The sequence below is a fragment of the Anas acuta genome, chromosome 9, assembly GCF_963932015.1.
Source record: "Anas acuta chromosome 9, bAnaAcu1.1, whole genome shotgun sequence".
Lineage (NCBI taxonomy): Eukaryota > Metazoa > Chordata > Aves > Anseriformes > Anatidae > Anas > Anas acuta.
In genome coordinates, this window is record NC_088987.1 from 405,134 (window position 1) to 428,560 (window position 23,427).

At 44.7% G+C, this 23,427-nt stretch overlaps 2 protein-coding genes across 3 annotated transcripts; both read left to right on the forward strand.

Annotated features, from left to right (window-relative positions):
- Positions 1 to 36: 36 nt before the first annotated feature.
- EIF2A (eukaryotic translation initiation factor 2A) lies at positions 37 to 15,224 on the forward strand. Of its 2 annotated transcripts, none has more exons than XM_068691938.1 (14): positions 37 to 215; positions 3,221 to 3,290; positions 3,740 to 3,814; positions 4,498 to 4,616; positions 5,634 to 5,733; positions 6,147 to 6,229; positions 6,939 to 7,012; positions 7,152 to 7,296; positions 8,138 to 8,254; positions 10,442 to 11,013; positions 11,902 to 12,018; positions 12,882 to 13,010; positions 14,067 to 14,132; positions 14,765 to 15,224. In XM_068691938.1, the coding sequence occupies exons 1-14, from the start codon at positions 188 to 190 to the stop codon at positions 14,828 to 14,830; spliced, it is 1,761 nt and encodes a 586-aa protein (XP_068548039.1). In that variant the 5' UTR covers positions 37 to 187; the 3' UTR covers positions 14,831 to 15,224. The 2 variants fall into 2 exon arrangements, with proteins under 2 accessions (XP_068548039.1, XP_068548040.1); XM_068691939.1 differs by lacking the exon at positions 37 to 215 and adding an exon at positions 300 to 1,099.
- A 178-nt stretch (positions 15,225 to 15,402) lies between these two features.
- Positions 15,403 to 22,341, forward strand: SELENOT (selenoprotein T). The gene is made up of 6 exons (XM_068691965.1): positions 15,403 to 15,628; positions 16,098 to 16,208; positions 17,290 to 17,416; positions 18,879 to 18,966; positions 19,802 to 19,953; positions 21,530 to 22,341. Exons 1-5 carry the CDS (start codon positions 15,471 to 15,473, stop codon positions 19,924 to 19,926), a joined length of 609 nt encoding a protein of 202 aa, XP_068548066.1. The 5' UTR covers positions 15,403 to 15,470; the 3' UTR covers positions 19,927 to 19,953; positions 21,530 to 22,341.
- The last annotated feature ends 1,086 nt before the right edge of the window (positions 22,342 to 23,427 follow it).

Consider the following 23,427-nt stretch of genomic DNA (forward strand, 5'->3'; position numbering starts at 1 on the left):
CCGCCAACCCGCGCGCCCGCCTCCGGCGCTTCCGGGGCCGCGCGCGCCGCACAGGGCGGAAGCGCTCCCTCGGCGTCACGCGCCCGGCGGCGCCCCCCCCGCGCCGCGCGACGTGGAGCTCCCTGCGGCCGCCGCGCCGCCGCTCACCCGGAAGCGGAAGCGGAAGCGACACCGGCCCCGCGCCAACATGGCGCCGCCCGCGCCGCTGCTGGCAGGTGGGCGCCGGGACGGGGCCGGCGGGGCCGGGGCCGGGGCTGGGGCTGGGGGCAGGGCCGGGTCCGGTCCGGGTCCCGCTGTGCCGCCCTGCGCCGCGGCCGCCCGCCGGGAGCTGCCCTCGTGCGCCCGCCCCGTGCTCCCGGCCCCCCCCGCCCTGGCCTCGGCCGCCCCCGGCGGGGGCACGGGACGGGACGGGGCGGGACGGGACGGGGCGGGACGGGGGTGCCGGTGCCGCCGCTGTCCCTGCGGGGCCGTCCCGGCCGCCTCGCGGCCCTGCTCCGCGCCCCTCTCCTTTAACCCGGTGAAGCCGCCGGTGGCGGGAGGGCGCCGGCCTGTGCCCGCCTCCGCTGCTCGGCTCCAGGAGCGGGGCTCTTCGTGCTGGGGCTCCGGGGGTACCGGGGGGTGCCGCTGTCCGGGCTGGCCCCGGCCCCGCGTTGCTGCCCGCGGCCTCCTGCAGGTTCAGGTCCTGCCCCCTGCCCGGTGCGGGGCAGTTGGCTGCAGCCGGCCCTGCCCGGGTGCTGGGGCGCACGGAGAGCAGCGATCTGTGCACGCAGGGGTTTGGCCAAACTGACGCGCTCCGGGTTAAAACGTGCCCATCGGATCGTTCCTGAGGTGCAGGAGAGAGGCGCAGTGGGGATACGCAGCAAGTAAAGAGGCAGCTCCGAGGAGCAGCGTGAGGGTGGCTGCAGGCAGGGCTGGCTCCTGGCACTGCGCTGCTGTGGCTGCGCGACGGCTCCGTGATCAGGAGGCCGAGCGGGAGCCCTGCGGGGTCCTGGGCAGCCCCCTGCGTGCTGCCAGACCTGCTGCTTGCTGAGACAACCCAGCGGCAGCGTCTGCAGCTGTGCTGGAGCTGCTGCGAGTCGTGGTATCTTGAGCCCTGTTGGTGAGGAAGCAGTCTTTCACCCCAGCTTTCGTCCGTAGATTGATCAAATGTCACCATTTTACACAGGCTGTTAGCCTTAGCTTTTAAAGCAGAGGTGCTGTGCCTTTTTGGTGTATACTTAGAGATTTTTGTTTTAGTTTTGATTGTTTCTGATCTAGAAGTCTTACATTAAAAGCTGCTATCTGCTGCTTCTGTAGGAAGGCAGGAGTCGAGCTTGATTATGAAGCGTGCCAGAGATCAGTTGCTTTGATCAGCATCGTGAGATTGGATCTTGTAGCTTGTGGGCTTCACCTGTAAATCATCCCCATGAGGACCTCTTACTGAAATGAGTAGGATCTTACCTGCGGAGTCCCTGCAATGTTTGGACTTTTTGTGAGAAACATTTCACGTACAGTAGTTCAGACACTTGCTGGAGACAGTGAAGGACTTGTTATTTTTGTTAATCCCTCTTCATTTGAACAAGCTTGTGCTTTATCGTTCTGTCCCATATCGAGAGTGACTGGGGCCTTCCTGCAACAAATGCCCGTTTACATCAGAAGCTGATTTATTTGCAGAATGGTATCAGAGACCTCTGATGTACTTGAGAAATTTGCGTTGACCTATTTATACTCTAATTAATAATCTTACATAGCCTGTTTAAAAAAAAGCCAGCAAGAATACTCAGAATATAAGAGTAATATGTAATGTAAGAGTAATAATATGTGCTTATATTTCAGAACAAGAAGGAAACAGTTTTTGAATCTCTGGCACAGCCCTTTGTAAGAACGTACCTCTGACTGTTTTTATTTACATGCAGTGAGGAGATAGACATACTGCAGATCAGCTTGGCAAACGTCATGGACGTATTCTCTGCTTCCCTCTGAAGGCTCTCAGAGGCCGAGTGCTGGTTTTGGGTGTGTGCTACACCTTCCCGCCTCTGGCAATTCTGTGATTCTGTGAAAATCCAGGACTCAAGAAGTGTGCAGCTTTGATATCCCAAGAAAACACTTAAACCACAGCTAATACCTGTGTAGCAATTGCCCCTTTTGTGGTTTAATTTTCAATTCTAACATGCTTGTAACAGAACCACCTGAAAAAAAAAAGCTTTATTCACAATATAACGATTCCAAATGCATGATTTTGCACTGACTGTCTGTCTATTTTGTGCTTATTTTCTAGTGCCATAAGCATGGCAATTTCTCCTAAAAAGATGAAATTTGGAGCACATTTTGTATCAGTATTTCTTCCGTGCTTTTTGTTTTTTAAGTTGAACTTTAATGTTGAAATGAATTCCAGGGCACATCCAGACTCATGTCAGCGAAAAAAAAAATCCGACATAATCGTCCTTTGGCAATGCACGTCCTGTGTTTAGGTAGTTAATCCTTGCTCTGGGGAGTATCTGGACAGCTCTTTGTGATTCCATTGTGCAGGACTATTGTGTAGCCTCACAGTGATGGAGGATGTGGCAGTTGTGCACGTTAGGCTTTGTGCAAGTGCCTCTTGCAAAAAGGCCGAGCCGTGAGGGCCGCCAGCCGCGTGAGGACAAGGTGTTTTCCCACCTCCTTCCTCATACAGGTGCAGTTCTTGTAGCTTGAGGTCATCCTACGAGGTGAGGCAGGTTTTTGTGCCGTGGTGCCCACTGACAGGACAGTGGGCAGTGAGCTCAGGCTGGAACGCAGGGAGTGGTGCTGAAACGTGAGAAAAGCGACTGCTGCGAGACAGCGTGCGGGCACCGGCTGCCCACGGAGCCTGTGGAACTGCGTCCCCGCACAGCCCCAGCTCCCGAATGGGCACAGCCCCAGCGGGGTGTGCGGGGCCCCGGCCTCCAGCTCCATCCAACACCTGGGTTTGCCTCCCCCTGCCCGGCACTGAGCGCCTGATCCCTTCTTTGCTCTGGCACCAGTGGTGCTGCGGGCGTCTGACTTCGGTCTGCTCCCTGTTATTTTTTTTAATCCTGCAGTTACCGTGGGGTGAAGCCAGGTCAGCCTCCGATATTCCGCACGTTCCTTTACAACCTTCGTTCTTGCTAACTCTAAACTGCAAGAAGAGGGAAAAGTACTTGCGGGCTTCAGGGGTCACAAGTTACGGTCTTTGGGCAGTTTTCTGACGTGGGAATGAGCATGCTTCTGTTTACTTTTCCAGTGAGAGGATCTGAAGGGCTTTACATGGTGAACGGGCCGCCTGCGTTCACAGAGAGTACGGCGTTCCAGAGGTACTGCTATTCCGACGGTTTGTGACCTTGTGCATAGAAGAAATGCCCTAACCTGGAAGGGACCCACAGGGGTCAGTGAGTCCAAATCTGGACTGGATTCTGTTTCTCAGATTTTCTTCTGAGAAGTAAATGCTGACTAAAAGTGAAAAATGTATGAAAAAAATGTTTTTTCGTGTTGTTCAGTAAGCCCCAGTGGCTTTGAAGTCTTTACCCTTGCCTGACGTGTAATTGCTTAGATAGTAATCACCGAACAGCTAGAACAGAACAGCTGAATTGGAAGGGGCCTGCAGAGATCACCTGCTCCAGCTGGCGGGTTGCTGAGCAGATCACACTGCTTCTGTTACGAAGGGGTGCGGGAAGAAACTTGAGTTTCTTTTACCTTTTTTTTTTTTTTTTTGATACCTTATGCAGTGCGTTTTAATACTAATGTGCGTTTCTTATTTCTCTAGGGACTCTGGAAAAAATTGCAAAGCTGTTACTTTTAGCAAGGACGGTTCCCTCTTTGCCTGGTGCAATGGAGAAAAGTTGGTTCCATTTATGATCCTAATCATTTAATTTGTATAAAGTAAATTGAGTCAATCATGTTACATTTACCTTATGTGTGTGAAGGCCATTGCTATTAATGAAAGCATTTGCACGTGCTTTAAATGCAGTTTAATTTTTATGCCGTTTGCAGTAACGGCTTTGTTTTCTGAATAGTAGATGAAAAAAATACTCTTTTACTCATATTTATAATGCTTCCGTTTCTGTGGAATCTTGATATGACTTAGTTGGGGTTTTTGTTCCTACTTCCTGATACTTCTCTTGAAACCTTTAAAAAGACCTTTAAAATACGTAGTCCAAATGCATGTTTGGATTCAGTTAGATCTTTGTGTTGGCCTTTTCTCGACTTTAACGCTGGAAGCATGGATGGACTCTCCACGGAGGGAGTATACCTTGTCTCTGACTCAGAGTCAAAGCGTTGCAGATCAAAATATGCGATACGTTTTGACCAGTGTTTCATGGAGCCAGTTTCTGTCCTGGTTGGATATCTGGTTTTAAAACATGTTCTTTCAAAAATTTGGTAAAAGCGAGAGGAAAAATCATCTCTTCAACACCAGCCAAATCTGGAACAGATCTGGGAGAGTCAAATATATGAAAAGTTACCTTGGCAGTTAATTAACTGTTATAAGCATGTTTTATTGATAATACCATTTTTTGGTTCCAGAGTGAATATTTTTAATGTCACCAGTGCTGAATTACTGCGTTCCTTTGATCTTCCAAAAGTAGTTTGCCTTGAATTCTCACCAAAGAATAATGTTCTAGCCACATGGCAGGCCTATACAAGTGAGTATTTTACCCACTCTAGAAGTAACATAGAAGTAATATAGAAGTAACGTGCACATTTTAATTTGGTTTGCAGACTTTTTTACCTGGTTTGCCATTGTAGCATGTTCACTGCCTAAAAGAGCAGCATGGAAAGTGTACAGAAAAAGCATGTGGCTAATCAAATATAGAGTGGAGGAGGGAGGGAGGGGTGGCATCTTCTGAAAGCATCTGGTATTGACCATTTTTTGCCAACAGTAAATCAGTACATGTACCAACTCTTTGTCTGTTAAGTAAATTGCACGTTTCCAAAGAAAGCTAACTGATCTTAGTGCAGAGTATGTTTTGACAACACGCCATTCAAGCAGTTTGTATTTGTGTATAGACAAAGAAAATCAGGAGTCATGTCCTCTGCTGGGCACAGCTAACATAGGTGTTCTCCTTTGTCCAGAGGGCTTTATTCTCTCCTCTGCCTCTGTGTGGAGTTGATGTGCCTAGTTTAGCTATTCTCGGTCTTATCGAATTATGAAGTAATATCTAGAATGAGTAAAAAATAAAAAATAAAATTTAAAACAAGTAGAGCTGTTTTATTTGGCTTATAGATCCAGCTGTGACTGTTAATGTGTTGGACAAAATGTGTTGGATTCTTGTGAGAACACAGCGTAATAGTGTAGAATATTCCTTCCATTCTTTGCCAAGAGAGCATTCTTGATTTAAAAACTAACAAGCAAAAACCAACACAAACATGCATTTAAAAAGCTGTCTTAGGGTTGGTAGCCATAGTCTTGTAATGGCAGTGGGAACCCTACACTTCCAAATGTTAGTTCATAAGAACTAACGCTGGCAGACTGCAGGAAGACTTACGTTAACAGGTGAAGCAATTAATAACCTAGAGCCTTGTCTGTTAGGGAGTGGGGTGCTTCCTGTAAGAAGCTGATGCACGTTTAGATGCTTGTAGAATCACGAGGTGGAATGTCATCGTGGTGAAGCACATCTAATCCCAGGAGATCACCACTTTAATACATGTATCTGTTGCAGCTGCTAAAGATGGCACCGCAGGGGTGCCCAACCTACAACTTTACGATGTGAAAACTGGGAAGTGTTTGAAGTCTTTCATCCAGAAAAAGATGCAGAACTGGTAAGTAACTTTTCCAGGTGCTTAATGTTTGCAAAGAAATGTGGCTTCTGAGATCTCATACGGGTAAGTGGGGCTTTTGGTGAGGTGTTAGCTTTCAAAATGTTTCCTGCTACTAGCTGAAAGCAACTAACTATGCTAAGTACTTCTTACACCGTTACAGTTGTGTATTTCTTAGTGTAGATCCCCTATCATTTGGCATCAGAAAGAAAGCTGAGCAGGTGATAATCGGAAGTCCAGTTATATATTTTATACAAGGTAAATTGTATATTTTATCAGATGGCAAGAGTCAATTGTCCATCTGAAATATATTGTGATTGAGCATATTTAGATGTAAAATAGGAGGAAAAAATGCTAGACTGCTGAAGATGAGCAATGCTCATTGTTTCTAATTTTTTTTTTTTCTTTAAATGTAGGTGTCCCTGCTGGGCAGATGATGAAAGCATTTGTGCCAGGAATGTAAACAATGAAGTGCACTTCTTTGAGAACAACAACTTCAGTAAGCAAATGTTTCTGTAAGATAGTTTAATTACGATCTGTGTAGGCATCTTCTGTTTTTTTTTTTTCAATTTCCACTTTTTCCTCTCATTTCTTCTGTTGCTTGTTTTTTATTTGAAGTATTATCTGCATTCTATTTTAATTCTGGAAAATCAAAATTGCTACATTTTAACGAAGCATGTTTTCTTTTTTTGTTTAGTTTATCTTTTTAATACTTACTTGCTATGAAACACATTTTCAGATAAAAAGGCTTGGGTTTGTATTTTTACATTTAATGAGATTCAGGAAATAGAGAGTAGGAAATAGAGAGGAAATTCTCAGTAGAGAACGTTATCGATGATTACTTCTTTGTGTTGTGTGTATTTTGTCGATGAACTATTTGAAAATGCCTCTTTAGAAAACTGATACTGATGGCAAAACTGAGGCTGTGAAGCTACAGGTGTTTTTTTTTTTCCTTGAAGTTTACTACTGTTGGTGGAATATGTGGATTCAGTAGAGGGAGATGCCAATAAAGAAAACAGGTCTCGTCAGACCTCTACTTTGTTGAAGTGGGAGGTTAAAGTTTGCTTGCCTAGTGGAATAAATCTTTTATTGTTATATATACTTCTCTTTGTTATCCATGATACAGACTCATGAAAAGGTATAACTGAGTAATCTAGGCTGACATTTTGTCATTAATGTCATCGCATCTGTGACTTCTTTTTTTGCAGACACTATTACAAATAAGCTGCATTTGCAAAAGGTTAATGATTTTGTGTTATCTCCAGGAGCACAGCCAACCAAGGTACTTCGGATGTTTTTCCAACTTTTTTTTTGTTCCAAAAAATACTGCAATTTTAGTACAGTGTATGAGTAGTAAATGGACCAAAGCTATGTGCTACCAAGAATATAGTCTGCAATAAAATCTCATGACTTTGTTTCAGGTTGCAGTGTATGTTCCAGGCAGTAAAGGTGCACCGTCGTTCGTTAGACTCTACCAGTATCCCAACTTCAGTGGCCCTCAGTCTGCACTTGCCAATAAAAGTTTCTTTAAAGCTGACAAGGTGACAATGCTATGGAACAAAAAAGGTATAGCAGCTCTATATTTAAACCTGACATTCTGTCCATTTGTCATTTAATTACTTTGTGTACTATGTGGGTTTTACATTTTATTTGCATATGCAGATAAATACCAAAGGTAGCCATTAATGTTAATGCACTGTTCATTTTTTTTTTTTATTTCACGTGTTGGAAGATTTTGCAAGTGAATAACGAATTCAAATTTAATTTTGTGTTCTGTGGTAAAATATTTAAGCTGTAAATGTGAGGTTATCTCAGAGTGTAAGCTGTTCTGTAAAATTGTATAAACAGATGTAATCATGATTGAGATGACTTGCACAGTCCTCTGCATGCTTTGCTCTTTGAGAGCAACAGGCTGAATAATATTAAAAAAAAAAAAAAAGTTCTTTAGTTCAACCCACGTTGTTTGGAATACAGGGAAGGTATTACATAGCCCACGTGTGGTTTCTGTGTGATTGCATAAAATAGATGTACATACAAAAGCTGTTGATGATACGTTTTATTCAAGGACTGATCAGGATGCCTATTTTTTGCCTTACATAAAAAGCATTAGATGCTCTTGCTGCTACTGAACATCTTTTTATGGCTGCAAAAGTTTGTTCACTTTCTTATAATCCAGTAGTAAATGAGTAGTACCTTGGCTTGTACTCTTAAATTTGAGAAAGGAACATACCAGTTTTGTTTGGGTTTATGAAAAGCTCAACTAAGAATAGAATGATAAAAGCACTGATATGCGTGCAACTAATTGTAAAGTTCATTATTAAGTTAATGTCTCCTCGTGCATGGTAGTTAGTGAAAAAGCTTGTTATTTTTAGTAATTGTATGGAAATAACTCTGTCTATTCTATTAGCCACAGCTGTGCTAGTAATAGCTAGTACAGAAGTTGATAAAACAGGTGCTTCGTACTATGGAGAGCAAACTCTGCACTACATTGCAACGAATGGAGAAAGTGCGGTCGTACAACTACGTAAGTCGCTCTTGGGAATTTTTCATGGCATTAGAGCCCTCAGTAGTGGGAATTGCTGCTTCACCAGCTTTTCCTTAATGTCTGATGGTGTTTTTTTGTCAGTGTAATGAAGTATTCTTTACAAAAATGAAGCATTCTTTAAAAAGCAATATTATTTAAAAAGTGTTCTTTTAACCTGCAGTATGTTTTCGGTAGCTAAATTGTTGTCTTTGCTATACCCGTTGTCCTAGTGGCAGCAGCACAGAGCACGCGCTTTCAGTTAAAATATACAAATAATCTACTTGTGAGAGTGCACAGGAAGGGAACTGTGTTTTCTTTCTGAGGAAGGACCTGGACAACAGAGCCAGTGCAACGATTGAGGATCTGAAATAGGCAGGTATTTTACCAAATGGAACAATCCTGCAGGCAATGTTAGGCATGCGATTGATACTGGCAGTAATGTCCATCTGGAAGGAGCAAGCACTCATTTTCAGTGTCTTGTTTGTACTGAAAGTCTTCATAAATTTCCTCTGGGTAGTATTTTTTCCATTATCTTAAGTTTTTGCTGTTATGTTAAATACTTTTCTTGCTTGGGATTTTAAAGAAGCGAGTCAGTTGTGAAATTTCAAAACGCTGGGCATGTGATGATGTAAACAAGTAATACCTAAGTGACTTTGTCAGAGAGATTGTGACTATGTGCCCTTCAATACTAGCGTTGATCAGGGTAACATCTCCAGCTTGCCTTCTGTAGCAAAACTTGTGTTTGCAAGTACTATGCCCCGTTTCTCTTTGTTGCTAATTTGACTGCGAGGAAAAGTAATCGGTTACAATTCAGTGTCTAGAATCTCTCTGGGGGCAGTTTACTGCATTAAGAACACTAGTTCTTAAATTCCGTTCTTATTAAAACCTTCTTTGACCTTTGAAGTTACTTACTTCAAATGCATCTTTATTTAACAAGAGGTCTGTCATTAATTCTAATTTAATTTAGCTATTAATTTTCAAGGGGGATAAAGGGTAAAACTTTTTTTCTTTCCTAAGGAAAGCAAATACTGAGCACTCGGAGTGAGTGCTGCCTCATTTCCTGTGGATCTTAGAGGTCTTTTCCAACCTGAATGATCTTATGATTTGTATCATCTGGTGGCTTTCGAGGTCCAGTTTTGAAGCTTTTTTCACAGAAGCATTGTGGGGGGCGGGGTGTTCAGTTTTGACTAGTATGTGCTACAGCCTTTGCCTTAGCTGCTGAAGCCCATATAAAGCTGCTGTAATCTCTCCAGCAGCTTGCTGCCATGAAACTTGTAGAAACGTAATTTTCTTTCAGACCTCTACCTCTGCAATTGCATTGGGGTAACATTATCTGAAAAGCTTTAAGAGGGGAAGCATGCAGTGTGAATGCACAGCTGAAAGATGCGGAGGTTCCTGAAGATACTGAGGATTTAGAGTAACAACAAATGGTTCAATTCAGTTGGATATTTTGAGTCAATGTTCGAGGTTAAGAATTAGCATTAATGCACTTGGCACTTACCTGAAACATACGTAAAGGTAATCAGATTATGGAGTGTTATAGTGACCTACGGGTCTTATTCATCCTTCTGTATCTTAACATGAGTTGAGATCACTGATCCACCATTTGTTCAGTATCTCGTAATGCGCTAGCCCCCAGAATAGCTTCCAATAATAGCAAGTTTTAGTCAGTATGTGTGAAGCCATTTTTTGTCCTCTCCCGCTTCACAATCTGTCCTTAAAAATACCATGCAGGAGCATGGTGCAGAGGTAACTTAAGTCAACACTTCTAGCTCTACAAAGTTAGCTATGCTATAGAGTAGAAGAGGAACTATTATCCAGCTGGTATAAAATTCCTGTTTTTGCAGGTTTCCAGTGGGACAGTTTGAGATGGTCCTGAGATACCATTCTTGAATAATGAGGAAAACAGATAAAGGATTTTTTTTACATGAAACCATATGCTTAAAGTGCTGATGCTGACCCCAGAGAGGTAATTTGGAATGGCTGCAGTTATTGTTGCAAACCTTAACTAAAATTATGAGACTATTGTTTGTTTCTACTGTAAGTGTTAGCAGAATTCATTTTCAGTCAATAATTAGATTTTAGGATTTTAGCAAAGCGTGGAGTTAAGAATCATTGGTATCTTTTTGGTGCAAGTGAAACAGTATAATCTCATAACAATGGCTGCATGTTTTCCTTTTCCTTTAGCTAAAAATGGTCCTATTTATGATGTTGTTTGGAACCCCAATTCAGTCGAGTTTTGTGCTGTGTATGGTTTTATGCCTGCCAAAGCAACAGTTTTTAATCTGAAATGTGACCCTGTGTTTGATTTTGGAACCGGTCCTCGCAATGCTGCTTACTACAGCCCCCACGGACACATCCTAGTACTAGCAGGATTTGGAAATCTCAGGGGACAGATGGAAGTGTGGGACGTTAAAAGCTACAAACTCGTTTCCAAACCAGTAGCCTCGGATTCCACATACTTCGCTTGGTGTCCTGACGGGGAGCACATTGTAACCGCTACCTGTGCTCCCAGGCTACGAGTCAGTAATGGCTACAAGATATGGCACTACACTGGCTCTCTTTTACACCACTATGAAGTTCCATCAAATGAAGAAATGTGGCAAGTTTTCTGGCAGCCGTTTTTGGATGGAGTATTCCCAGTGAAAGCAGTCAAGTACCAAGCAGTTCCGAGTGAATTGCCGAGTGCTGAGCCAAAACCTGCCCAGGCATACAGACCTCCAGCCTTGAGAAACAAACCTGTGACAAGTTCCAAGCTTGTAAGTAGACTGCCGTATATGCACTAAATTGTTCTGTTTCATTGTTTTGCCTATCTTTGAAGCTTGGTCTCAAATATGTGTATATTTTTTATAAGGAACATTAGAAGAGTAACCCAAGTGACAGGAGTATTACGTTTTTCCTGAGAGGTTTTCTTAGCAGTCCTCTTCGACCAATTATTTGCTCACTGTTTGCAAGAATTTGTGCTAGGAACAGAATTTTCTTTTGTCCAAACACTGTTCTTTCACAAGGTTGTTTGCAGACTTTTAAAGCCATTCTCTGCGACACGCACAAGAACAATAAACTATAAATTTAGTTTACAGTGAAATTGGGTACTTGAGTTAGGATAGGTCCCAGTTTACCAGCCTGCTCTCTGCTCCCAACTTGTCATATGTGTTAACTGTTAATTGAGGAGCTGGGGAGGGGGAGGTAAAGAATTAACTCTTTCCACTAACAAAAGCAACAGCTATAAAACAACCCGGTGACCCATTTTTTCTTTCTTGTCACAGGGAGCTTGATTAAAAAGTTCTCAGCAAAAGCAAAACGCCAAGCTGTTCTATTCCTGTTTGATTTCCACTCCTCCCCCACCTCCATAAAACACAATGATTTTGCTCTTTTGCTGGACATGTGTAAAATATTCAGGAAATATTAGACAGTACCACCTAAAAGGGAAAACTTGAGAATGGAGGAGTTTGAACTCCTTTTTACCACTAGCCTTCCACTAGCTGAAGGGCACGTACTTCTTCTTCCATCACAGTTCAGCTTTGTGCACGGTGTTGTCTTAAGTAAATTTGGAAAGTTTTTGTTTGGTTTTGTTTGTTTTTTGTTTGTTTTTTTTTTGTACCAACATGGAATAGAGGTTTCAAAACTTAATTTTGCCTATCCTGCAGCATGAGGATGAGCCACCTCAGAACATGAAACCACAGTCAGTAAGCAGTGAAAAGCCACTCTCTAAAACAGCTCTCAAAAATCAAAAGAAACATGAAGCAAAGAAAGCTGCTAAACAGGTACTGCAAAAGTAATTCTTTTAAGGATAATGTTAAACTAATTTTCACAATGCCAGTGATCAGTCTCAGAGCAATGACATTAGTTTTCCTGAAACCCATCCACTGATTTTGCATGTGCTCACTTCTGGGGAGGGCGGTAGATGTGTTAGTTATTCTTTTGCATCTGCCTTAGTCATACTTAAAAATAACAGCTGAGGCTGGTTGCTGCAGGTGTTAGATGAAGTGAATGTCAATACGCAATTCTGCCTTTTCACCTGCAAGGTTCTTTCCAGACTTGGGTAAGAAGTGAGAATGGGCTTGCTCTGCAGCTCAGGGCTGAGGCGTGTTACCAGGGCAGTCCAAAGAGAACTTGTTCTTCTGTTTCATTTCTTTGCTGTTCTTCACCTAAGCAGATAAAAATCAGCTTTTGGTATTAGCACTCCGAATTTTACAGACTTCTGAAGTAATAATTTCTTACAACAAGAGCTTATGTTCCTGAATTTGTTACACTGTCTTTGAGCCTTTTCTTTGTCTCGAAGAGGTGATGACCCACCAGTCTCCTTTACAAAATATTTGTGTATATGTCTGTCATGTCATCCTTACTGGTGTTTTCCTATGCTTTGTATGGTTGATGTCTTCATGAAGTAGAAATTAAAGAAGAAACATGAGTGACATTCCAAGGAAAGCCGTTACCTATATAATGGGTAATACGAAATAGTGTAGCAAGGCACATACAAATCTTAGAGAATATGAGCAAATCGGAGGAGGAAGAAATACAAAATGGAGCAGTTCAAATGACGAAAAAGATTTTTCAGGCCTTCTGTAATCTAAGGTATTTCCTGTAGATAATGTGATTTATTATTATTTTTTAAATCTGCTTACAGGAGGCCAAAGCTGATAGCAACCAGGAATCTACACAGTCCTCAGCGTCTCAGAGCACACCACGGAGTGCTGTGCCTGCTGTGACATCAGGAGATCCTGAAACTGACAAGAAGATAAAGAACTTAAAAAAGGCAAGGGGATTTCTTAAATGAACAACAGACTTTTCTAAGAGATGTTTTTTAAGGTCTAGTCTGATTGTAAGGTGACCCGAGCTCAACAGGATAGCGTTTACTTAGATAGTAATGTCCTGAATTTGTAAACCAACTTCCTTGGCTTTTTCATTTTGTAGAATAGTAGAAGGTCTTCACTTGTCAAGACTCTTGAAGGTCATCTCAGTCTAGACAGCATAGAAGCTACGGAAAGGTGCATGGAAATGCATTCCAGCCTGCAATTATGAATACTGCTGGATGTGCAACAAAATCCTCACAACTGAGTATAGCTTAAATGCCTTTATGCTTTATAAAGGCAGCCGTGGGAGTTTCCTGCTCTTGGTCTGCGTTCACCAGCCCAGGATGATCTGGGAACATGCTTTGATTCTAAGCAAGACAAATCTACTTCCCCTAATCTTAAGGGTGTTTTGTTTTGGTTTTGTGTTCTTGAGGGAGAGAGCAAGCTTTTGAACATTGTTAAATCTTGTATCACTGTTCCCTTCTCAGATTCATGGCTTGAGTTTCTTCCTAACTGGTATGAGTGCAAAGTTTACTGCCAGTCTCATAAGTTCTTGGATTTAAGTAATTTTAGAATGGAATTTGCTCAGTTAAGGCTAAGAGAATCTTCTCCATTCCTGCAAAATCCATCAGGGCTTTTTCTCCTTTTGGCCACCTCCTGCTATTCACAGTCCTCTGTTATGTCCTGGGCCTCCAAGGAACATACATGGTGAAGAGGGATAGCGATGCTGTAGGAGTCACTTCTGAAATGGATTTGGCCCTTCAGTCAGATGACGTATGGTGTTCTGGTTTCAGAAACTAAGCGTTCCTGTTCTCTAGGTTGTCTTGTTCTTGGGGGGAAAAAAAATAAATCTCTCTTTTATTGGTGGGGAATACTGGATTGAGCATCTGGAGATGCTTAAAGGAAATGTCCCTTCCATATTGAGAACTGCCTGCTGGTAAATCTAACAATTGCAAGTGCAGGAACTTTAAGACTGTTTTTTCTGTTCTTGGTTCACCTATACACATTTATTTTCACAGAAACTAAAGGCAATTGAGCAGCTGAAAGAACAAGCAGCTGCTGGCAAGCAGCTAGAAAAGAATCAGGTACTGTGAAGATTTGGGTAGCTTGCTTGTGTTGGACTTTTACCCCGGTGTTTGGTGTGTGTTGCTTTGTGATGATTATGTTTAGATTTTGTAAGATTTTGATGTGATGCATCCTTTCAATTTCAAAATCAGAGACAGTTCCTAGCAGCAAGCATTCAACAAAATGCACAGAGAGCAAACCTGATGTTTGTTTAGTTGGTGTCCCCACCTCTGTTGCTGCACCCCCATCAAATGATCCATTTGATTCATCATAGGGCCATGTTTGCTGTTACGCCACTCCTGTGCGTTATGTGGAAATGAGTACTAACACCGACCAAACAACGCCAATGTACAGCGGCCAAACAAGTGTGAGAACTCCCCTGTGCTGCCCCCTCTGATACCCCTGTGCGCTTCTTGCACATGGGATCGCTTCAGCCTGCAGTACCCCTTGGCTCAAGCACGGAGTCAGGCGTTCTTTGAACTAAATACTGTAGGTGTAAGGGGTGATACCGCGGGGTAAGGCACCAGGTGTGCATTTGTCGCTGTACCTCTAGCTTTACGGGCTAACTCCAAAGTTACCTTCATAAATTCAGCTTTTTTGATTTCCTGTATAAGAAGCTCCATCTGTCTTACCTTGTGCTTTTTTGTTCTAGCTGGAGAAGATTCAGAAAGAAACTGCTCTCCTTCAGGAACTGGAGGACTTAGAGCTGGGCCTCTGAAACGTCACGGAGCTCCAATACGGTGTTAATAAAACCTTCATCCAGAATCTAATATATAGTTACTTGGACATAATAAAAGGTTCCAGAAAATGACCGATGATGCAGAAGTTTACAGATTCTCTGCACACTTGCCTTTTTAAAAGCTTTCTTGAGGATTTGTGCACGTGAAATTGTAAACCAGTACCAGCACGGCAGCCACGGCTGTTGCTGTTCAAAGCAGAGATGTGCTGATGTTCGTAACGCCTGTCCAAGAAAAACAAAAATCAGAAGCGTCCTGTGGGGTGTGGGGCGGGCAGGCGCTGGGGTTTGCCTTGGTAGCTTTATTGTATGTAAAGAGACGCGGCCTTTATGCAAGTACGGGCTGCAGATACCAAATAAAGAGCATTTAATAACGCCGCTGCTTCTGGGCCTCCGGTACCGGGCTGCAATTCCTGAAACGCGGGGGCCGAGCCACCCTCCGCAGAGCTCCGACGGCCCCGGCCCGGCCCCCGGCCCTGCCCCCCCCGCGGTGCCCGGGGGGCGGTGGCGGCCCCGCCTCGCGCGGCTTCCGGGGGCGGGGCCGGTGCCGGGCGGCGCCTGCGCGGAGCGGAGCGGGGCTCGCGTGACCTTGGCGCGGCGGCGGCGGCGGCGCTGGGGCGAGATGCGGGCGGCGGGGCCGGGGCCGGGGCCGTGGCTGCTGCTGCTGCTGCTGGCGCTGGCGGCGGCGCCGGGCGGCGGCTCGGCCGAGCAGGGCGCGCTGCCCGCCAAGCGGCTGCGCATGGCCTACGCCACCGGGCCCCTGCTCAAGTTCCAGATCTGGTGAGGCAGCGCGGCCGCAAGATGGCGGCGCCGGGCGGGACCGGGATCACCCCCCCCCATCCCCCCCTTCCTCTCCTCTTCCTCCGCCAGGGCCCCGCGGCGGGGCCGGGCCTCGGGCGCTGGGCTGGGCGGGGGGAGGCGGCGGGGCCGGGGCCGTTAGCGGGGCTGGGGTAGGCCGAGGGGAGGGCGGGGAGCGCGGCTGCGGCTCGGGGGGCGCCTCGGGGCCTGCTCGCACCGGCAGCCGGGGGCGGCGCTGCAGCGGCCGGGCCGCACGGGCACGGGCACGGCGGGGCGGGGCCGCGGGGCTCGGGGCGCTGCCGGGGCCGCGCTGTGACCCGGCTGCGGGCAGCCCCCCCCCCCCCCCCCCGGCAGGAGGCCGTGGAGCTTCCTGCTCGGTCCCGGCGGCTCGGGGCGCGCTGTGGCGGTGCCGGGCTCGCCGCAGGGCCGGTGACCGGGGCCGTGTGTGCAGCGTCTCCTGAGGCTACAGGCGGGTGTTTGAGGAGTACATGCGGGTCATCAGCCAGCGGTACCCAGACATCCGCATCGAAGGGGAGAACTACCTTCCGCAACCGATCTATAGGTGAGCACACCACGGGCAGCGCCCTTTGGTTTTCTTCTTTTTCCCAGTCTGTGTGCTCACGGGGAGCGGTGGATGTGTGCCTTTGCAGTTAAATAAAATAGAAAATCAAAACTTAGGAAAGGGTTTTTTTTGCTGCTGTGATCGCTTGCAAGCTCGGCATTGTCTCCCCTCCAGATACCTGTGTGGTAATGTGCGTACGGAGAGCTGATGGTTGTGTGTGGTACGGGGCCTGGTGTGCTCCGAGGGAACCCAAAGTAACCTGTGTGGTCCCTGTTGCTCACGGTGAAGTTCTGCAGCTTTTCATCGTGATCTATCTGGGTACAAGTTCTGGTTTGTTGCTCAGGCTTATGCACTTAGTGTCTGTTTCTAGCAATAGGTCAGGGCTGTAGGGTAGAGAAAAACTTGTTTTTAACACGTAATTTAGGGGGGGAGGATGTTGGGGGACCTTAACCTCAGCGCAGGGGAAGGCAGGAAAGCCCAAAGAAATCTGGAGAAATGAAAACAGCGTTTCCTGCTGGTACTTAAACCATCGTGTACACACTAGTTACTGTGGTGGCTTCTGAGCCACTTCGTGACCTACTTACCCCTAATAAGCACACCAGTAAGATTGGTACGAGTTTGAGTTCCTCAGTGCTCTCTGGGTATAGATGTAATCCCTGCAGAGCTCCGTGGAGTTCTCTGCACCTGCTGGAAAGCTGCTTTAAGAGGAAGTAGTGCATGCCGGTTGAACACATCTCTGTTATACAGAACAGCTTCCTCAAGAAGCTAAATGCATTGTCTAGTTTAGATGTGCCTAAGTTGAAATTTCTGTGTAAGGTCTGGTTGGGAAAAAAGGAACAAATCTGTGTGTGTGGCATACAACACTGGTATCCTGAGAATGTGTGCTCTTGTTCATGTGTGTTGCTTTTATGGGTAAGATATTTTTAAAGACAGATAAATTTACTTGAAAAAATGTATATTTCCTCTGAAACACTGGATTGTACATTATGAAAATTATTCTAATGAGGTAAATCTTGGCTAATGTGCAGTGAAGTTGTAATGGGAACGTTCTGAGTCACTCTTATCTGTTGTCTTTTGATAGGCATATAGCATCCTTCCTGTCCGTCTTCAAACTAGTATTAATAGGCTTAATAATTGTTGGCAAGGATCCATTTGCTTTCTTTGGCATGCAAGCTCCAAGCATCTGGCAGTGGGGCCAAGAAAATAAGGTAAACTGGTTGCTTTCATCTTTTATTTTTGAAAAGCAGTTTTAGCATGGCTTCATGAGGGTGCTGTGGGAGGACTGAACGCTGCTGCTGACTTAAGCACGCTGTAGTCTTAACAGAGCCTTCAGGCTCCTGTAACTTTTGGTTTAATTCCTGGTATTTCTCTTTCCAAGCTGATGGTGCTGTAGAGGAACAGATGTGGTCAACATTACTGATAGAGATGTAACACTGTTTGCTAAAGAAACGCCGCGGTTATTAAGAAGGCATTGTGGTGTTTTTTTTATTTTATTTTATTTTTCCTTAAGGGCTCAGGTAGAGTGCCAAGCTGGTATTTTTATTAAAACTACAGCTTCCTTTTTCTGTTGTCTCAGGGCTATTTTGCAGTGGTTGCTTTTGTCCAATTTTAATAGAGTAGGCATCCAACGTGATCGTGGCTAGAAAAATCAAATTGAAATTCTGTTCGTTTTTTTTTTTCCAGAACTTACTTGGGCATGACAGCCTCTGACTTGTGGGATGAATATCCCCGTGAGTCAGTGCTGCTGATACTAACAGGTCGATGGCATTGTACTCTGATTTATAATAACCTTATTCCAGATGTATAAGCAACGTATAAGTCTGTTAACCTGCATGTATTTCACTGGTGCACGGACCTCCCAGAGCTACCCAGTGCAGCAGCTCTGGCTGTGTCTTCAGTCAGGGTGGACGTACAGAGGCTGTAACACACCACGTGGAGTTGAACGGGCCAAATGCAGGACCGAGCTGGGCTGGCTGTGCTACGCCCGTGGTGTCCTCAACAGCTGACATCTCCCATGCAAATCCACAGGCATCGCAGCACCCGGTGTGACTGTGCCCTTCTGCATGAAGAGGGAATTAAAGCTGTGGTGGCCATGGAGTGAGGTGCTGCATTGCTGGAGATTGCATCAGTTCTTCATGAGGCACCAGTGCACAAAGAAAATGCTAAATTATTAGTTTGAAGAAATGCTCCAGGGTTGGCAATTGCTGCAAACGAGGCAGTTTGACATTGCCGTGTGTCTAGACCTGCCATTGTTCAGTTTCTGTGTTAAATCTGAGTGTTACTCTGAAAATGACAGGCAGTGTGTAGGAACATCCGCGTTCCCTTGTCCTCCTACAAGTGCCATCTTAGCCACGTACTTCTGCAGACGGGCTGTTGAGATGTGCAGAGATCTGTGGAGGGAGGGAGAAAGGAGGTGCGACTTTGCTTCTTTGAGTCAGAACTGTGAGCTGGGTGGTTTCAGAACAATTGTAATACCTGTCTTTGAAAGTCAGTGTGCAAAATCTTTTTTACAGAGAGGATGAAAGGAAGATGGCTATGCCACTTCAAGACTACTTCATTATTGTAAAGGGGAATACAAAGATGCCTGTAAACTCCAGCATTTCTAAGTGAATAAAATAAGCCGTGCTTTACGTGGCCAAAGTGTCTGGGATTCTCTCTGTTCTCTTCCAGGTTTATGCGTGTATGATGGTTTTCTTCCTGAGCAACATGATTGAGAACCAGTGTATGTCAACAGGTGCATTTGAGATAACTTTGAATGGTGAGGCACAAACTTTCTCTTCTGGGAGTCGTGGTGCGTGTGTACAGAGATCTGTGAGAGCTGTTGGTCAGCCGTCGGGTTGGGAGGGTGAGGGCTGGTGGTGTGAAATGGGCGGGTTCCAGGACGTGATGGTGTGTGTAATGCCTTCCATCCTCAAACTGCAGATGTTGTGTGTCACAGTGCATGATGAAAATTGTGCATGTCTTACAGTACGGTCACTTACATGTATTTAACAGTTGCAGTGTAAAAAAACCTTAGGGGAATGTTTGATCACTTGGAGTAGCTGTATTGTGTTTTCGTTGCGTGTGATGCGCATTAAGGAAGGAACGATCAACTAGAGGAACAGTTTCCAGTTCGATGCTTTCGTTTTTAAATATGGTTTGGACTTGCAGTCATGTTAAGTCTATTGATATTCCCAGAATTTCCAGTACTGGTAGACAGCAGTACTGATGTCTCAGGTTAAGAGTCTGTGGACCTTCTGCCTTCAAATAATTCTATGGTTTTAAAGATTATGTAAGCCTCACAGAGTACATTTTTTTTTCAGGCTGTAGGTACAGGTCTATAATCTAGTTGTGTGCTTTTTTTTTCTATTTATAATTGTGCAGGGTGCGTTTCAGTGTAGTAGTTCCTAAATTGAGTTTTATCCTCCAGAGCTTTTGTAAAGGCTGACTGCATCGTATCAGAGTAGCTGAAGCAGTGTTGATCCAGATATTTCTCTCAACAAAAAATTAGTACCAACCTGCGTAGGTTCCTGGATCTTTTAAAGTTTGCATAAACTGGCCCTACGTGTTCCTTTGTCAATTTAACTGTGTTTTCTCCATGTGTTTTGTGGTAGACGTTCCGGTGTGGTCTAAGTTAGAGTCCGGCCACCTTCCTTCCATGCAGCAGCTTGTACAAATTCTTGATAATGAAATGAAGCTCAACGTGCACATGGAGTCAATGCCTCATCATCGATCATAGCCCCATCTAACAGCACTGAAACTTCTTGTAAGTATTCTTCCAGTCACCAGCTGCCTGTTCACTTGGATATAAAGGGCTGCATGTTGCAGATTGAACGTAGTATTTGATATTTGTTCATTAAAAAGTGTTTTACTGAAGAAAAACCCCAAACAGTTGTAGTGACTTTCAGTTAAATGATTTCACAGGTACTGTTCTAGTAGGAGGTTTTGTTTTGGGGTTTGTTTCAAAACTGAGAGCTGGTTTTCCTTTGGCCAGAAAAAACCTTGCGTTAATGAGCTGTATTAGACATCAGAAAACATGCTTTGTTATGTGCCTTACGATAGTCTGTGTGCGAAGGATTTGTCTACAGTTTGTAACTGAATTTAATTGCATGACCCTAGAAAGTAGAACATGCTTTCTTGCCTTTATGTGTGTACTGTACCATTTTAGCCTTTTGCAAACGTTCCTTGACTGTTAGAAGCAGGGGTTGAGTGGTCATATCCATGCTTCCGTGCTTTATGCTGAGCCAGTTCAGTGTTCCAGCATCAGTTCTGACTTTTCAATACATCTAGCTTACGGTTCTTCACATGAACAGAGATGTGCCAGGAAAAAACTATCTTGGTGCAAAAGTGGAGAATCTACGTTTAAGGGACCACTCGTGAATTCTTGATTGAAAAAACTGGGGTACAGCTTTTTGCAAAAGAATGCTTCGGACTTGGAGACCAATTGCTTGGCATTACCTTGGCAGCAGAGACCCCCACTCTCAAGTGACAGACCTGTGCTGCCCAGCTCTTCTGACCTGTTGAGCTCTCCCTCCACAAACACTTGCGCAGCTTCATGAAACAGGGAGAGCAATTCAGAGATGTTATGTTGAAGTAGCAGTGCAGGGAATATGAGAAGCCATTGACTTCTGATTTTTGCAGACATACCCTATTTATTCAGTTAAGTTCAGTTTGTCTGTTGGTAATATAGCAGAAGTCGCCTTAATTGTGAAGTCCTTTTGTATTTTAGAAATGTAATTATTTAAAAGTTGGGTATTTCCAGTACTTCTTAGATCTGCATGCTGAAGCCTGACATCCTGTATGTACAGATTTAGAGAATCTCAAGACACCATTCTTTGTGTTGCAAAGTAGATTTCGACGTTTTTAAGCTTACAACACATGCTAAGACTGTTCTTTTGTAGAGTTCCCTCTAAGAGGATGTAAGTTAAAATATAAAACAGAAAGCCTTTGGTGGTATTTCTATCCACATGGAAATTAACGCGACACATCCGGATGACTCTGGTAGTGAGGCTCCCTGCCTGTGTTCTAGCATCTCCTTATTTAATTCATACTGATGTAGTATCACTCTGATCGTATCCTCGTAGACAACTGTTCAGAATAAAATAATAATAATCCCCTCTTGTCAGGAGTTACATCCTCACAAGAGACGCTGCTTATAATTCAGTTTTTATTACCCGAAGCACACGTAGCCTGCCTTTCTTCCTAGTTTACAGCAAATGCATTCTGTTTGGGCAGTGCTGACTACATTTAACTTGCTCATTTAACTCACGGCTTTTTTTTGATGGCTTGCTCGTTTAACTCAGGAGTGTTGCCTGCTGTAACACTTGTGTCTCTGTTTTCAGGAGTTAAGTGGTGATTTCCAAGGGCCGCGTGTCTCGGACCAATGAAGGCCTGTACTGAAGACAGCTTGCTGTTGGTACAGACTGGATGCTTCTCCTGCAGTCACGTCGTGCCTCCTGAAAAAACCTTAATGGAAGACATCTTTCAGTGCTGGTGTGTCTCCAGATACTGCACATTCATGGAGTGCAATAATACTGTATAGTTTTTTTAAGATTTCATTCGACCAGTTCACAGCTCAACGATGCAGGCATTACTAATTGTAACTTATTTTATATTCATGTTTCACACAATGGCAGATTGAGTTGATACCTAATTATCCCTTGGAAAAAGTTTGTTTAATCTGTTGTATTTTATATGGGTTTATGTTCTTTTTGTAGTTTGAAATGAAGTTATAGGAGTGTCTGATATTGTCCTAATCTGTTAAGTAATTGACAGCTGTCTTATCAAATATCTCTAATGTGGTTAAAGCAGGGTTGTATATTTTTCAAAATATATGGCAGAGTTGAACAGTGCGTATATACTAAATTATATGAACAAAATTATATGCAGAGTAATTGCATCATTTTGTGAATTCAGTAAAAATTCAGGTCAACTGCTTTTTAAATTGTGTTGGCCAGCTCAAGAGGTTCTCCTGTGACCATTCTGAAGAGTTGAAAAGCTGGGCCTTTCACTGTCCTCAATAGAAGCTAAGGAAATTAATTTAAATAAAGAGTTCTCATTGACTGTGTGAAGTACCTTGTTTGAGTCACTGATGGTGATGATATTCTTAGAATTGTAACCGAAAAATACATAAAGAGTCCACTTCCCAAAGTCAGCAGTGTGTTCATTGTCTTCTGTGAGTGCCGTGCATGGCTGGGTGAGGAACCGCAGCACTTGTGTGGGGATGGGGGTTTGCATGAGATGGGTCAGCCTCCTACGATAGTGCCTCTGAGGGGGGCTCCGGGGAGCTCCTGTGCTAAGGACCAGGGGGAGGCTGTGAAGGCCAGGGCTGCAGTTTTACACCGTGGCAAGGAAGCTCCTGAAAGTTGCTCCTGCTGGGGAGCTGTGCAGCCAGCACTGGGTGGCTGCGGCAGGTGCTGGGTGGGATTAGGCGTCTGTGGAAGCTGCAGCGCTCTGATTGTTGGGGTGTTGTCCTGGGGCTGTCCTCCGGGCGGTGGCATCGCTATCGCTCCACCTCGCCCTGCCTGGGAGGGAGTTGTGCCCAGGGCTGAGTCCTCTCCTTGAGAATAAACGCGCTCAGGTTTCTGCTGGGGCTGAGCTGTGGTAGCTGCAGGTCCTGCTCTGGCCCTGCTCTTTTGGCTCGTGCTGAGCCCCTTCTGCCATCAGAACAGGCAGAAACCTGCTTCCAGTGAGGCTGCACAGCACAGCTGGGATCCTCAGCGCCTTGCCCCTGCTGAGCTAGAGACATCTCATCTCCCACTCTGCTTTTTGTTCCTGCCCTGAGCTACTGAGTTTTGCCCCCCTTGTAAAGTACTTCCCGGGTCCTTCTTACCAAAAATTACCTTTGGGTGGGGAGCTGAGGCTGGGAGATTTTCTCTGCTGGGGTAGTAAATCAGACAAGAAGGCAATCTGCAGAGCTGTCATGAGGGCAGTTGCCATGGTTTGTAAGAGCAGACTTTGACCCACCTCAAGACTTTAAGGAATGCTTTAAGTAATGGTTCAGACAATTTCAAAGCTCTGTCCACCTAGAGGAAAGAAAAATTGACACCGATTGCTATAAAGGCGTTGCTAATCACAGCCATTAAACATACAATGGCCTCTTGATTCTATGCTGAAATCATCTTTTCAGGTAATCCACGCAATCTCTTCTGAAATATATTAACCAAAATGTCTGGTGTGCAGAGAGCTTTAGTTTCTCATTAGATACGTACTTCAGGCAGATCAGACAGAACAAATAAGT